We start from the raw sequence: 14,711 nt of genomic DNA on the forward strand, positions 1-14,711 counted from the left end.
TACAGTAAGTACAGCTCTATCAGGCCAGTAAGCTGTAACTGGACCTGTGAGCTGGCTGCGGTCAGGCCATCCTCTCTGACAGTATGACATGACCTCCGAGCCAAGGGCGCCGGAAGCGGGGGGGCCAGGGGGCCATTGGCCCCCCCACTTTCAGCCCTGCCCCACATTTTCGCAGCAGCAGATTTTTTTTTTTTTTCAGTCTTTATTTCGAACAGATTAAAAAATAACAAATAAAAAATAACAAATGTGAAAAACAGAATACCATATTGTTATAATACAGTATTTATCCACATTCATGGTAATATTTGTATATTCAACAAAAAAAACAAAAAAAAGTCTTCATATTAATAATAATAATAAATCATATGTGTCCGAAAGGGAGTAGGAGGAAGCAAATGCTTATTAATTCCCACCCCTTACTTGATCAATGATTGTCCTTTAAATCATTATGCAAGTTATTCCTACTTAGATTTACATTTATACATATACAATCATTTCTCATCTTCAATCACCTCTCTTCCTTCTCATATGTTTACAAAAAAGTGTTTCTGTGCATCCTTTTAAACTGAATGATGCTTGTGCTTTGTTTTAACTCCTACTCCAAACCATTCCATAAAATCACCCCACAGATTGTTATACTCATACTTCTCAGAGTTGTTCTGACCTTGAGTTTAAAATGTAGATTTCCTCTCAAATTATACCCACCCTCTCTGTCGAACAATGTTTTTAATTTCCTAGGAAGTAGATTATGTCTGGCTCTGTACATGATTTGTGCCGTTTTAAATTTAACCAGATCAATGAACTTTAATATGTGTGACTTCAAAAATAATACATTAGTGTGTTCAAGATATCCAACATGATTGATAACTCTTATAGCCCTTTTTTGTAATGTGCATAACGGCTGTAGGTTGGTTTTGTACGTGTTTCCCCAAATCTCCACACAGTAAATCAGATATGGCAATATTAGTGTGTTATATAGAGTATACAATGAGTTGTAGTCCAGAATGTATCTGGCTTTTCCCAATATTGCGATAGTTTTAGCCAGTTTTGCTTTTACATGAGTGATATGAGGTTTCCAGCTGATGTTGTGGTCTCAAACCACACCAAGGAACTTCATTTCATATACTCTTTATATCTGTATGTTATCTAGTATTAATTGTATCTGTGGATTTGTTTTATGTTTTCCAAATAACATAATCTTTGTTTTGCTTATATTTAATGATAATTTGTTTGTGTCAAACCAATGTTTTACTTTAATCATTTCTGCTGTTATCACTTCCATTAGCTCTTTCAAATTATCACCGGAACAAAAAATATTAGTGTCATCTGCAAATAAAATAAATTTCAATATATTTGATACTCTGCAAATGTCGTTGATGTATATTATGAACAGCTTTGGACCCAACACGGACCCCTGAGGTACTCCACAAGTTATGTTCATGTATTCTGATTTATGTTCACCAATTTCAACAAATTGTTGTCTGTTGCTTAAATAATCTCTCACCCAGTTTAATCCCACCCCTCTGATGCCATACCGTTCCAGTTTTATCAGTAAAATATTGTGATCTATGGTGTCAAATGCTTTTTGTAAGTCTATAAATATTCCCACTGCTTGTTTTTTATTGTCCATGCAGTTTTCTATTTCCTCACTTAATTCCATTAGTGCCATAGATGTTGATCTATCTTTCCTGAATCCATATTGACTGTCGTCCAAAAGCTGATGTGTTTCCATGAAACTGTGCCGCGGAAAACTACAAATCCCGTTTCAATAACTCCCCTCTACTCTAAAGTCGCATCTAAAACGTGATCTGATCTAGCTGTGTATATTTTGTTATTTTTGATTGTTATATTCAATCTCACTAGCTACAGGCATGTTTGAAGCTTGTAAAGGGAAGATGACAGCTCTCGCCACTCTGCTGTTCCTCAGCGCCGCCCCCCCCCTCCCTCCCACTGAAATTATGAATGTAAGGTGTATAGTAATCATAGATAACACGGCAGGGTCCGTTACAGTTTGTTTTTATCCGATTTCAAATAAGCAAAGTCTTGGGTTTCAGAATATTAAACTTGTTTCGGCAAATTCAGATGATAAATAGGCCTACAACTTTGAAGCTTGTGACGGCATAATTACAAGCGGAGAACGGAGTAATTTAACGTCACAGCAGGCATAACAACAGCCGGTGTTTCTCGTGAGTGTTTTCCCCGGGAAACAAACACAATATACACAAACGCAAAAATACACAAACACACACGTATATACACGCGGCGCGGAACACTGTACAAATCCCGTTTCAATAATTCCCTTCTACTCTAAAGTCGCATCTAAAACGCGATCTGATCTAGCTGTGTATATTTTTTTATTTGTTATTGTTTAAGCTTGTAAAGGGAAGCTCGCCTCTCACTCGCCACTCTGCTTTTCCGCAGCGCCGCTCCCCCTCCCTCCGGCTGAAATTATGAATGTAAGGCGTGAAGTAAAGATAACACGGCAGGGTCCGTTACAGTTTGTTTTCATCTGATTTCAAATAAACAAAGTCTTGGCTTTCAGAATATTAAACTTGTTTCGGCAAATTCAGATGATAAATACAGCTTTGAAGCTTCGGCATAATTACAAGCGGAGAACGGAGTAGCTTAACGTCACAGCAGGCAAAACAACAGCCGGTGTTTCTCGTGAGTGCAGTAATCCAAACGAAAATATCTTCCCTCCGTAGTATTTTGATCATTTGCTCCGCTAATAATCAATCATGATGATTGATGATGAGAAATTATGGATTCCAGAGAAGAGAAAACTTTAAAGGCCTTTTTCTCAAAATGATGACTCTGTTACAGTCATTATATAATGTGACATATTTTGCTTAATATTTGGAGTACAAAAACAATCCTGATATCATTAGAAAGCAACAGTGTATACAACTCAAAATGTGTCTTCGGATCAATGCGACTGACTTTGATGGAGCAGGTCACTTTGCATTAGGTAAAATAAAGCAGGCAGACATAACAGGAAGAATATGTACATTTTAACCCAATCAAATAGGACATTGTCACACCATTCAAATGTATCCATGTAAATTACAACCAATAAAAAAGCTTAGATTTGTTTATTTGTTACGTTGTTTACTTTATTTGTTACATTGTTCAGTGTGTGTCAGCCGTTAACCTAGAAATAATATATACACTTGCAAACATGTCAGAAGAACCAGCGCAGAAGAAAACTAAATACAGTCAATCTAAACTTAAATGTAACAACTGGAAGGTCACATCCCTGACATTCACATCTCCGGAGCCTGGACCTTCTTCAAACAGCGAAGGCAGATGAACCCAAAAGCAGCAGCTCTGCGGCCGCAGAAACTGTCAAAACCGCCGCCGCCCCCACCGCCGCCGTCGTTGAACCGAAACAGGCTGGTTCCGACTGCATGGAGGTTTGTTGTCGGGACATTGAGGCGGGTAAAGCTGTACAGCTAACTGTCGGAAAAAAGGAGACCGCTAGTAGATTATTTGAGCAAAGAGAAAGGTAGCCTACTTCAACGCATAATGGTACAAAAACAGAGAGTGGTTAATTCTTTGCAAAACCACTAAACGATAGTGATAAATTGCGATGTTAACAACCTCATGATAACCTCATAGGCTATGTTTTTAACTTAGGATCATACCTGTGTTTAGTCTAGAAAAAGGTAAATGTGTGCATTTTATTATAAAGTTGTGTATATTTACAGACTATTGCAAAAACTAAGAAGCTTATAAACATCAGGTTTAAAACTAAAAGAGCTTTACAAAAAAGTAACACAATTAAAGATGTTTGGAGTTTTATTTGAGTTATATAAGTTATTTACATTTTTTGTCAAAGAGATGCTGATTTGAAACCGTTGTTAGGCCTACATACAGTTACGGCATTTCCTGTTTCTGCCGGAGAGAGGGGAGTTTGTCCCAAAGCTTGCTGCTGTATTTACTCCCTCCATCTGACAGGAGGGAGCCTCATGTGTCACTCCACGGAGTTCACTCTGTCACGGAGGGGGAGTGTGTAGGTGTAGGGCGTGGTTTGGGATTGGGCCATACACACGCACTTTTTTTGGCCCCCCCACTTCTAAAATGAATCCGGCGCGCCTGCTCCGAGCAAACACTGTCTTCCTGCAGTCGCTCTCTCAGTTGTGCCATGTATGTTGAGCTGGCGGGCATGCTATTGATGATTTTATCCACATAGATGTTTGTGTCTTCCATTAAGTCGTTGTCTGTCAGTTTTGAACTTGAGTTTTGACTGACAGGTGAGCGTGAGAGAGTGTCGGCTGTAAACAGGGCTTTGCCAGGTGTGTATGAGATTGTGTAACTGTACCTCATGAGTCTGAGTCGAAACCGCTGGATCCTGGGAGGAAGCTCAGTTAGTGCCTGGTGACCTAGCAGGCTGACAAGTGGCTTGTGGTCAGTTTCCATGGCAAAATGTCTCCCAATTAGGAAGTCTCTAAAACGCTCGCACCCCCATGTCAATCCTAGCGCCTCCTTCTCCACCTGGGCTTACCTCTGTTCTGTCTCTGTCATAGAGCGTGATGCGTACGCGACTGGTTTCCACTGCTCTCCCTCCTTCTGTAGGAGGACCGCACCCAGTCCGTAGGAAGAGGCATCCACAGACAGTTTCAGCTCTTTGTTGGGGTCGTAAAGTGTCAGCACTGGAGGTGATGTGAGATCATTTTAACGCTTTCTGTTGTGCACAGCCCCAGACCCACTGATACTTCTTTGAGAGAAGGTCTCTCAGCGGCTTGTCTTTTTCGGCTAGACCTGGAATGTATTTTCCCAGCTGGTTTAACATTCCCAGGAAACTGCGAACCTCTCCTGTGTTGGACGGCTCTCTCATGGACATGACAGCCTTTACCTTGTCTGGGTCTGGCTGCACACCGTCAGCTGACAGAATATGACCTAGGAACTTGACTTCACGTTTGCTTAGCTCACACTTCTCCATGTTTAGTGTGACCCCGGCGTCTTGGAGCTTGTTGAGGACAGTGTGTAGTCTGATGTCGTGCTGCTGTTGATCTCTCCCCCAGATGAGGACATCATCCATGTGACATACAACCCCCTGCAGCACGTCGATAATCATTGACATGCGCCGCTGAAAATGTTCTGGGGCTGACGCTATGCCGAAGGGCAGTCTGTTAAAGTAAAAGCGCCCAAAGGGAGTTATGAACGTTGTGTACAGTGACGACTCGGGGGATAATGGAATCTGCCAAAATCCTCTGTTGGCATCTAACTTGCTGAAGATCTGGGCTCCTGCCAGAGATCCAATTGTCTGCTCAACTGAAGGCAATATGTATTTCTCTCTGCGAACTGCTTCGTTGAGGCGGGTGAGGTAGACGCAGATGCGCACTGAGCCAGTCTTTGTAGGCACCGGAACCATGCCCGAACACCAGTCGGTCGGCTCTTCAACTCTGGAGATGACCCCAATGTCCTCAATTTTTTTTGAGCTCCTCTTTCACTTTGTCGAGTAGAGGGATGGGGACCCGTCTAGGTGTGGCCAGGGAAAGGGGAATAGCGTCTGGCCTGAGTTTAATAGTGTATGGCTGCTGCATCATACCTAAACCCTGACACAACTTTGGGTAGGACTCTTCCATCTCTGACTTGTCTGTCTGCTCTGTAGACTAGTTTAAGCTTTACACTTGCTGGTCTGCTTAACAATGCTACGTTTAAGTCATTGACAACGTAAACATCCTCCTGTATCACCTGCTCTCCTTTGCATAGTGACTCTCTGTATCTGCCTAAAACAGATAGAAGCATGCGACCTGAGCCAAATAGTGGTCTGTCAGGCTTAGCTAACTGTGTGTTGCTCTCAGCAATGGCATAGTAGGTCTGGGCTGGAATAACTGAGACATCAGCTCCTGTGTCTATCTTAAACCTGACCTTATGGTCCCTTATAGTCAAATCAGCATACCATGGGTCTAAACCTGCATCTATTGAGCCAAGGAACAAGGGAGTGTCATCATCATCATAGCAACTTTCTGTTTCTACAGCATGTACTGCTTTGGTAGATTTACATACTTTACATTACATTACATTACATTGCATTTAGCTGACGCTTTTATCCAAAGCGACTTACAATAAGTACATTCGACCAGGAAGACACAACCTTGAAGAAAACAGAATCATATAAGTACATCAGGTTTCATAGAGCCAAACATTTCAAGTGCTACTCAACTGGCTTTAGGTAAGCCAGTCCTTTATTAGTAAGGACTTTATCCTTTACTGTAATGACCTCTCTTTCCACATGCATGACATGCCACCTCTCTGGCTGGGCACTGTGCATTTGCATGACCAGGGGACTTTCCACATCTGTAGCATGACTGGCGATCAGATGATGGCTGTGGTTTTGTTGATGGGTGCATTGGTTGATGAGGGGACTTTGGGGTGAATGGGTTTTGTCTTCTGCCTTTTGTTACTGCATCAATGTCCATTCTACCCCCTCCTCTGAGTTCTGTTTGCTGCCTTTTAATCACTTCGGACTGTCTGGCCATATTGACTGCTTTTTCGAGTGTCAAATCCTTGTCTAACTGCATCCTCTCAGCTAGACTGGTGTCTCTCAACCCCACTATGAGCCGGTCTCTTATTAACTCGTGACAGAGTGCTCCGTATTTGCAGTTTTCTGCTAGGGCATACAATGCAGTAATGAAAGCGTCTACAGCTTCGTTTGGTTTCTGCACTCTCTGATTGAATCTTGCCCTCTCATATATCACGTTCTTTCTAGGCACAAAGTACGTTTCAAGTGTGGCTTTTACCGAAGTGTACTGCTGTCTCTGTGCGTCGGATAAATCATGACCCCATAGGATGTCGTCTGCTTCATCCCCCATGCAGTAGATCAGTGTGTTCATCTGGTTAGCTTCTGTGCTAAGATGGAGGTTGCTGGCCAGTCTGAATCTCTCGAACCTGCATATCCATCGCTCCCAGTCCTGAGGCTTTGCAAAGTCGAATGCTTCAGGTGGTTGGATGGTGAACGTAGCGCTCGGAGGAGCGTTAGCATTAGCCTGTAGCTGGGGAGGTTGTGGAGGCTGTGCAGCCGGTGCAGCTGCAGCTCCGTCGTCGTCTAACATCTCGCCGCTTGCAGACGTTAACTTTCCACAACTCTCTTTCCAACTTCAACCTGGCTCTTTACCGCTGCCCACGTTCTGACACCATGTCGTGGTAAGCGTAAAGTAATACAGACGGTTTAGAGCATGGTGGTTACTGTATTCAGGCTTGTACTCTCCATGTCATTTCGTAGTAGCATGACCAGTCGTGTCCACATCCGGTCTCATACATCCTGTTGGCTCTATCACAATAAAAGCATAACAGCTAACACCACTGACTTTAAGACAAGTTCCGCCCGCTGTGAGGTTTATACCATAGGTTTATACATGTGTATAAAGTGGTGCAGTGACGCGGCCTAGGTATAAAAGTCACGGCTCGCCACTGCAAGACACTCACCGAGGTCACAATATCAATCGATCCAGCAGAGCAATAGCCTATAGGCAAAACACAGATGATCAACAAAAGATATGACATAAAATGAATTTACCAAAGCTGAAGTAGATGGTCAACTTAATTCATTTTCTTTCCGTTTTACTGATTTTAATCGCTATACGCTGCTCTCTCTCGTCTCCTCTTCACATCTAAACTTTTCCCGGCACACGTACTTACAGCCAATCAGCTCTCTGAATTATGAGATGACGTTTGGTGAGTATGGCAGCACAGTGCCCCTATGGTGATTATTTTTTTGCGCACACACAGACCCGGCGCCGTGTGAGGGCCAGGCCCTCCCATTTGACATTCCTGCCCTCCCCCAATAAACACGTTTTTTATTATAAAAATTGAAGAAAAAAAACATTTTTATTTTCTTAATTATAAATAAACTGTGAACTTTAATGCTACGATGTATGTGATGTCAGATAGTAATATAAGAGTAATACATGAAAAACAGGTATGAAATACTATATGACAGTAAAACAAGAATATAGTCCCAATACTCCCCAAAAGGGGAGTGATTAGTAAAATATCCATTTAAGAAAAAGAAAATCTGTTTACAGTTCTGTTTCATATGGGTGTTGAGAGATGTATCCAGATCTCTTCATTTTGCTCTCAAAGTGCACCAGATTGATGCTTTGAACTTCAATATGTTATACATATATGTATTTACATTAATGGGAAACCCTAAATGTTTGAGCACCCTCTATGAAATGTCAAGCTACCCCACAGCACCCCCAAAAGAAAATCTCTGGCGCCGCCACTGGCCGCGGCACATGACGGTTTTGTGTGCCCTCCCATGAAAATCATATGCCCTCTCTGTAGATTTGTTCTGGCGCCGGGTCTGCGCACACATTGAATACAAAACTACTCTGAGCATGCGCAGTGTAGTTTTTACAGTACACGTTCATTTTAACAGCAGAAAGAGGGGCTGGCCCCACATCGCTCAACACGGCTCAATAGGCACACTGTAGAGTCGACACTAATTAGAAAAACGCAGACTAAAACAGCAATGTACAGACGAATCAGATGACTAAACATGATCTTAAAATATATTTTAACTAATGCTGTCAAAATTATCGCGTTAACGGCGGTAATGAATTTTTTGAATTAATTGTGTTAAAATATTTAACACATTTAACTTATGTGCAGAATGGCCCGCCCCATACACCCCACCAGTGGCAGCGCCAGGGTATGGCTGGGGTAGGCTACACCCATACCAAGAAATGGCTTAGCCCCACCATGAAAAATGATGTTAAAGTAAGCAAAATAAAGTCCGCCAACTCGCGCCGAGAATTGCACAGACAGCAGTTAGTAAGATTGATTTCAGTAGCCACTTGTTTGGAAATACCGAAGACCAGAAACGGTTTTGAAAACTTTTGTCACGTAGTGATCGTCTTCTCAATAGAACATCTTTGATAATGTCTTCTGGCCAATCAGAATCAAGATAACGGCGTGGTGTTGTTGCAGGTGTCAGTACCATGGATGTATAATAAGAACTGGATACAGCGTGGGAGGCGGGGCCTCATTCATTCCTATGAGAGCTGTTCATTAGCGCATGATGATAAAATGGCCCAACTTTTGAGAGAGTGAAACGTCACAGATTACCCAGCATGCCTGAGAAGTACCCGTATGTGCACTCATAGAGCATGCGCAACTTTAACCAAAATGCTCGTTCACATCAAGCACGTCAATTTGCGTACACGTAACAGCACCGCGCGTTCATGACAGCATGGTAATGGATGTTGTTATCATGGATTTGATATGAACGAGGCGGCAGTTAGCGGCTAGCTAGTAATGATGCTAATGTACACATCAATCGTTATGTACTTATATTACGCTGTAACAGGATCTAGTGATATCCAACAGAGCTTCATTTAGCATGAAATTATTATTGCACTGTATATATATATATTTATATACAGTGCAATAAGCTTCTTAGTGCAATACGAAGCTACAGGGACGTTAATAATGTCGGTAATATTAACTTTATTTAATACAACATTTACGGTACAAGATTTAATCATACAGCCCATGTATGATAATGAATTACAGCAAACATGTGCAATATATCCATTATTACAGCTCCGTGGGATGGCAGTAAGACGATATGGATCCGTTCTTATTGTGCATCCATGGGTAAAGATAAACGCAACTCACATTGGTTTCTCATACAGCATCTCTGTAAACTACGTGTATTCACTGAATTTCACTCTCTGCCTTTAACGGCTCGTTGTAGCTCCAATAGCTCCAGCCCCACCCTCCCTGGGAGCACAGTGTGCTCTGATTGGTCGGAACACGTAACATGAACGTGCCGGGCGGCGCGGTCCCGTGGGTTAGATGCGCGTTCATAATGCAGAGGGAAATAACTCTCAGAATAACATTATTAGCTAATTTTTACAACTTGAGGAACGAATGTTTTTAATAAGGGCTATACATGTGTTCATACTGGGTAGTTTATTTAGTTTAAAAAAAATTATCCAACGAGTTACAGACCACTCTTTCCCCATGTAAGTCAATGGGAAAAAGTGTTTCCGGGCCTGGCAACCAAACGGAAGTGTAGTACTGCCGTTTGGCCAGCACGAATATTTTCATCTGAGTCCGGCGCACTTCCTGGGGGCTTGGCAGAGGGAGGTGAGTATATGACGGATGACGGATGCGACGGAATTACACCCGAACATATCTGGTAGCCCGAACATATCTGGTACTGACATCGGCAGTCTCGTGCGCTGTTCACATGTCAGCGGTGTTTTTCGCTCATGACTGGTGCAGAAAACTCTGAATTATATCCGCGAAATCACGCAAAACATGGGTTATTGTTGTGCTTTCGGATGTACGAACGGTGCGGGATCTGGGAGAAGTTTTCCACCACCCCGCCCTTGTGGGCGAGGTTTGTCAATGTATGTGAATCCTGCTGGGGTGATTTGATTTAAACTAAAATAGTCCAGGGGTTTTTGCCATGTTTCAGTCAGATACAGAAAGTCCAGGTTATTGTCTTTAATGAATTCATTCAGAATGTGGCTTTTATTGTGGATGGAGCGTGTGTTGAGCAGGGCTGCTCTGAGGTGACGTTGCATTGGGGGGGGGTTGTGTGGACCGGGGGAGTGGAAGGAGATTGGTCAGATTCACGTGTTGTTTGTTGTGATGGCGTAGTGTGGGCGTGTGACAGGACCGAATGGACGGGATGGAATGTGGAGACGTGGAATTAAATAAAAACTTACGGCCAGAGCCTCTGTGTGGAGGACGGCGTTTGCGGAGTATTTCATTATCTGCGAGGATGTCCATGCAGTCCAGACGCAGGCGGTTATTAAAGGAGTGGAGATCTGACAGGGAGTAGAGCGGCGGCATGATCCGGTGAAGTGGCGCTAGCACGGAGCTAGCTAATGCTGGGGACCCGGGCAGCAGAGACCAGGAGCCGGATGACCGTGGAAGAAGGAGCGGTGTGAGTCCAGATAAAATGAGAATTATAATCCACAGCATATCAGGAGAATAATTCCAGTGGTTTCCAGAGGAGAATCGTAGGAGGGGCTGACAGCCTGGTGCAGAGTGGGAGCCGGGTGACCAGCCTAGCTGGTTAGCTAGCTTGATAGCCACCGGCTGTAGGCGGCAGGGAGAGACGATGTCAACGGGGAAGCCGGCTGATCGCAGCGGGATGGGAAGACCCACACGAGCCGCGGAATTAGGGTGGAGTTGGGGTGGAGACAGAAATGTTAGCTCAGCAGACTTCAGGGAGCCGAGGAGCATCTAGGTAGCAGCCTGCTAGGTCCGATAATGCTAGCTAGCAGGCTAGGGACCGGTGAGCAGGAAAGAGCCAGCAGGTAGGAGATGACAACACAAAGATCTGTGTCGATTCGATATAGAGATGCTGCTATTTTTGCTGATGACTGACGTTTCAAAAGTAGAGAGCCAGACAGGAGAGGTTCTGATCTGGACTAAAGAACAATATTTGGGGCGGAGGAGCGGCGAATAAACAACGCCAGCACCCTCGGCGACCCGGGAAAAATAATCACCTACAATCAGTTAATAAAACTAACGAGTCAAAATACTTTAGTGGTTTTAGTGGTTGGATGTCGACAACATACTCCAGATCTTGGGTGGCCTCCGACTCAAAATCAGACATGATAACGAAACTAAGTTGTACTATCGGCGGAAGCAGCTGTGAGCGATAAGCCAGGTGGAAATATGTTTGTACACTCTGACGTCACGCGCAGCGCCATCTTGCGGAGACGAGCGTATTTAATGGCTGAGAAATAAATCGTCGGACTTGGTGTTGGGGGTTGAACAAAATAAATATTACGCATTGCCAGACGCATATTATCTCCGCTTTTAATACTGCAATATCTTAGATAGTGTTGTAGCTATATGATTTCGATTTTACTGGCAATTATAAAAAAATCTTTGCATTTGATCTTTAAGGCCAGGGGTGGGGTGGGTGTCCCAGTAGAACAAAGCATCTAATTTCCCCCTCCTCGTCCTCCAGCTCGTCTGAAGAAGGAGGTTTCAGAGGATGCAGACAGATATGGGGGAGGGCTCCTATATCCCAGGACCTGGGGAGAACCCTCTGTACACGGCCGAGCCCCTCACCCTGGAGGACCTGAAGCTGCTGTCGGAGCTCTTCTACCTGCCGTACGAACACGGCCCCACCGCCCGCACCCTGCTGCAGGAGCTGGACTGGCTCAAGAACCACAGCTGGGCCGAGACGGACAAGGTAGTGATGATTTTATATTTACTACCAAAAGCAGATAATGACCTTGGTTTTCTGTGGTTTCATGCGTTAACTGTGTTTTTTTAGACCGCGGAATGACCTCTACAACTACATCTGTGACATCAAGAGTGAGGTGGGCCTGGCTCGAGCCTACGTGAAAACACTCGGTGAGAGTTCACTCATCAAATCACACAGGATAGGGCAGCTGTAGCCATGTCAAAGGATAATCCCCCAATTTACTTTTTATACTAATTCAGCAATAATCATATTTTTGATGCACGCAAGAAAAACACAAAAGGAGACATGTCATGCTTTTCCGGTTATTATCCGTCCCCTAGTGTGTTATGAAGGTTCTCATGCATGTAAACGGTCTGCAGAGTCACAAACCCTCAAAGTACACCCTGTAGGCAGTACAACTCTAACACAGAGAAGACCTCCCCAAAACGCCTCGTTGGAGATTTCTCATGTTCTTCCTGGACATTGTGACGTCTGAACACCCAGTAGCCACGCCCAGAGCTATGACTAGGCTATGACGCACCCTCTGCTAGCCAAGCATATATACTGTTGGAATCTCATGTTCCGTTTTATTCTGTCATCACACAAAGTCTCATTATATTTTGCTGTTCTATAGGTTGTGTCTATCAGCCATGCATCACAATGAGAATGCTGACCGTGAGCAAGCTGCAGGACTACTTGTGCACAGATTGGCCTATCCATAAGCAAGGAGGGGAGAATGTACCGCAAAGCCTGTAAAGAAGGACCCTACATGCAGTAAGTTGTCAAATATTTGTGTTTTTATTACAAACATAACTTACATTTGAAATGATTATAGCACCAATGAACTGGCCAGATGTATGGAGAACCGGGATGACTGGAAGCGACGATGGAGGGCTCGTCTGAGGACGACCTAGAGCGATAGCCACACTGAATTATTTGTACAATGACGGAATAAAAGAAAAATGAATAACTGAATACAAATAATAAATTATTATATGAATGTTATATTTTTCAGTGTATGTGGGTGAGCTGATGAGGCTGGTGTTTGAAGAAGTCTTTGAGGACCCAACACCCTTTGTGGAGGAGATGAATAAAATCACCATCCCAAAGGACCTGTCCACTCAATTTGACAGGCCCTCAAAGGAGGAAGTGGTAGCCCGCCATGTCTCACGTTTCAGTCGAGGGGCGGTCGGAAGCCAACATACTGTCCAGCCAGATCAGGAAACTCCTGGCGTATCCGGCGGACAACACACGACGGAATGACCACTCTGATGCCTCGTCCTAAAAAGCCCCAGCACCAGCTTACAAAGCTGCGATAGGCAAGATGCTGGAAACGCCTATAAGGGGAGGAATGGATGATAAGATATATGTGCTGTCCTGTTTTTCACCCTTACCCTCTGGCTGCTTGAACAACTGAATTTCCCCACAGGGATTAATAAAGGTCCATCTTATCTTATACAGTGTACACATGATCATTTTGTACAGTTCAAAAAATAAAGTTTGATTGAAATACTTGGTAGCCTTTCTTCCCTGAATGATTTGCTCCTAGATAGCATATCATTCATATATAGCAAACCATGATTTGACTTTTCATCAAATACAGTAGTAGTTTATTACAGGTAAAAATAACTTACTCTTCTTCCGTTCTACGCCTCAAAGGTCCATAATCAAATCTATAAATGTTATGGAGGTTCTGCAGGGTGTATGGATTAAGACAGTTTGGCTCTAGTCCGGGGTGGTCAACCATGCACACAATAGGTTCTGGGACTTGCTTCATTCGTGTTACAACCTACAGGAAGACAAGATATTTGTAACATAACACGTTTAGCAATTAAATCCAACTATGGCGAGGTTTACAAAATAAACATTCAATTACTATAGAATAAATAAAAGGGCATATAATAGTCTATTGACTTGACAAGTATATAATGTGTGCTACTGTTGGTATTTATGTTGAATCTGTCACCTTTCTAATTTCCCTGCAACAGACGTTTTCCACTTCGGTAGGCATGACTGCGCAGTTTCCACACGTGCACCTAAATAACAACAGTTGTACAGTTTGGTCAGCGGTAGATAAATGATGCAGTTCTAGCTAAGATCTATACAAAATTAATACTTTCCACTCTGAAACCGCCTGCTCTAGTCTAGTTTGGGACGGTGGATCAGGTCCATCACGGTCCTTCTCACTTTCAGGATCGGACTCCGGTTCATACATATACGGCTGTACTGACGCCATTTCAAAACTGAAAGAACTGAACTGAAGCAGTGTTGCCAACTCCATAGTAAGGAAAGTAGCTATTGGCTGTCCGGAAAGTCGCCAGAAGTCGCTAAATGACGTCATCGCCTAATTTGCATATCATGTAATGGCGGCTGTAGGAGAGAGCATGGTAGAGGGGAGTACAAAAAACGTTCCCAACCCTTCAAGGATCAAATTCTGGACTTCTCCAGGAAAGCATCATGATGTTTAGCTTGTCACAGAGATGTTTAGCTTGTCACAGAGAGGCACACACACAGTGGACGAGGTGATTGAGTGACTGAGGCT

The 14,711-nt window shown here is 43.5% G+C and overlaps 1 protein-coding gene across 4 annotated transcripts; it reads right to left on the reverse strand.

Annotated features, from left to right (window-relative positions):
* Window positions 1–12,860: 12,860 nt before the first annotated feature.
* Window positions 12,861–14,407, reverse strand: LOC117554371 (P2X purinoceptor 7). Of its 4 annotated transcripts, none has more exons than XM_034228785.1 (5): window positions 14,290–14,407; window positions 14,136–14,205; window positions 13,804–13,958; window positions 13,341–13,506; window positions 12,861–13,068 (listed from the first exon to the last, which is right to left on the reverse strand). In XM_034228785.1, exons 1-4 carry the CDS (start codon window positions 14,403–14,405, stop codon window positions 13,344–13,346), a joined length of 504 nt encoding a protein of 167 aa, XP_034084676.1. In that variant the 5' UTR covers window positions 14,406–14,407; the 3' UTR covers window positions 12,861–13,068; window positions 13,341–13,343. The 4 variants fall into 4 exon arrangements, with proteins under 4 accessions (XP_034084676.1, XP_034084674.1, XP_034084675.1 ...); XM_034228783.1 differs by having other exon boundaries at window positions 12,861–13,079; XM_034228784.1 differs by having other exon boundaries at window positions 12,947–13,096.
* Window positions 14,408–14,711: the final 304 nt, after the last annotated feature.

This window comes from Gymnodraco acuticeps, unplaced genomic scaffold, assembly GCF_902827175.1.
Source record: "Gymnodraco acuticeps unplaced genomic scaffold, fGymAcu1.1, whole genome shotgun sequence".
Lineage (NCBI taxonomy): Eukaryota > Metazoa > Chordata > Actinopteri > Perciformes > Bathydraconidae > Gymnodraco > Gymnodraco acuticeps.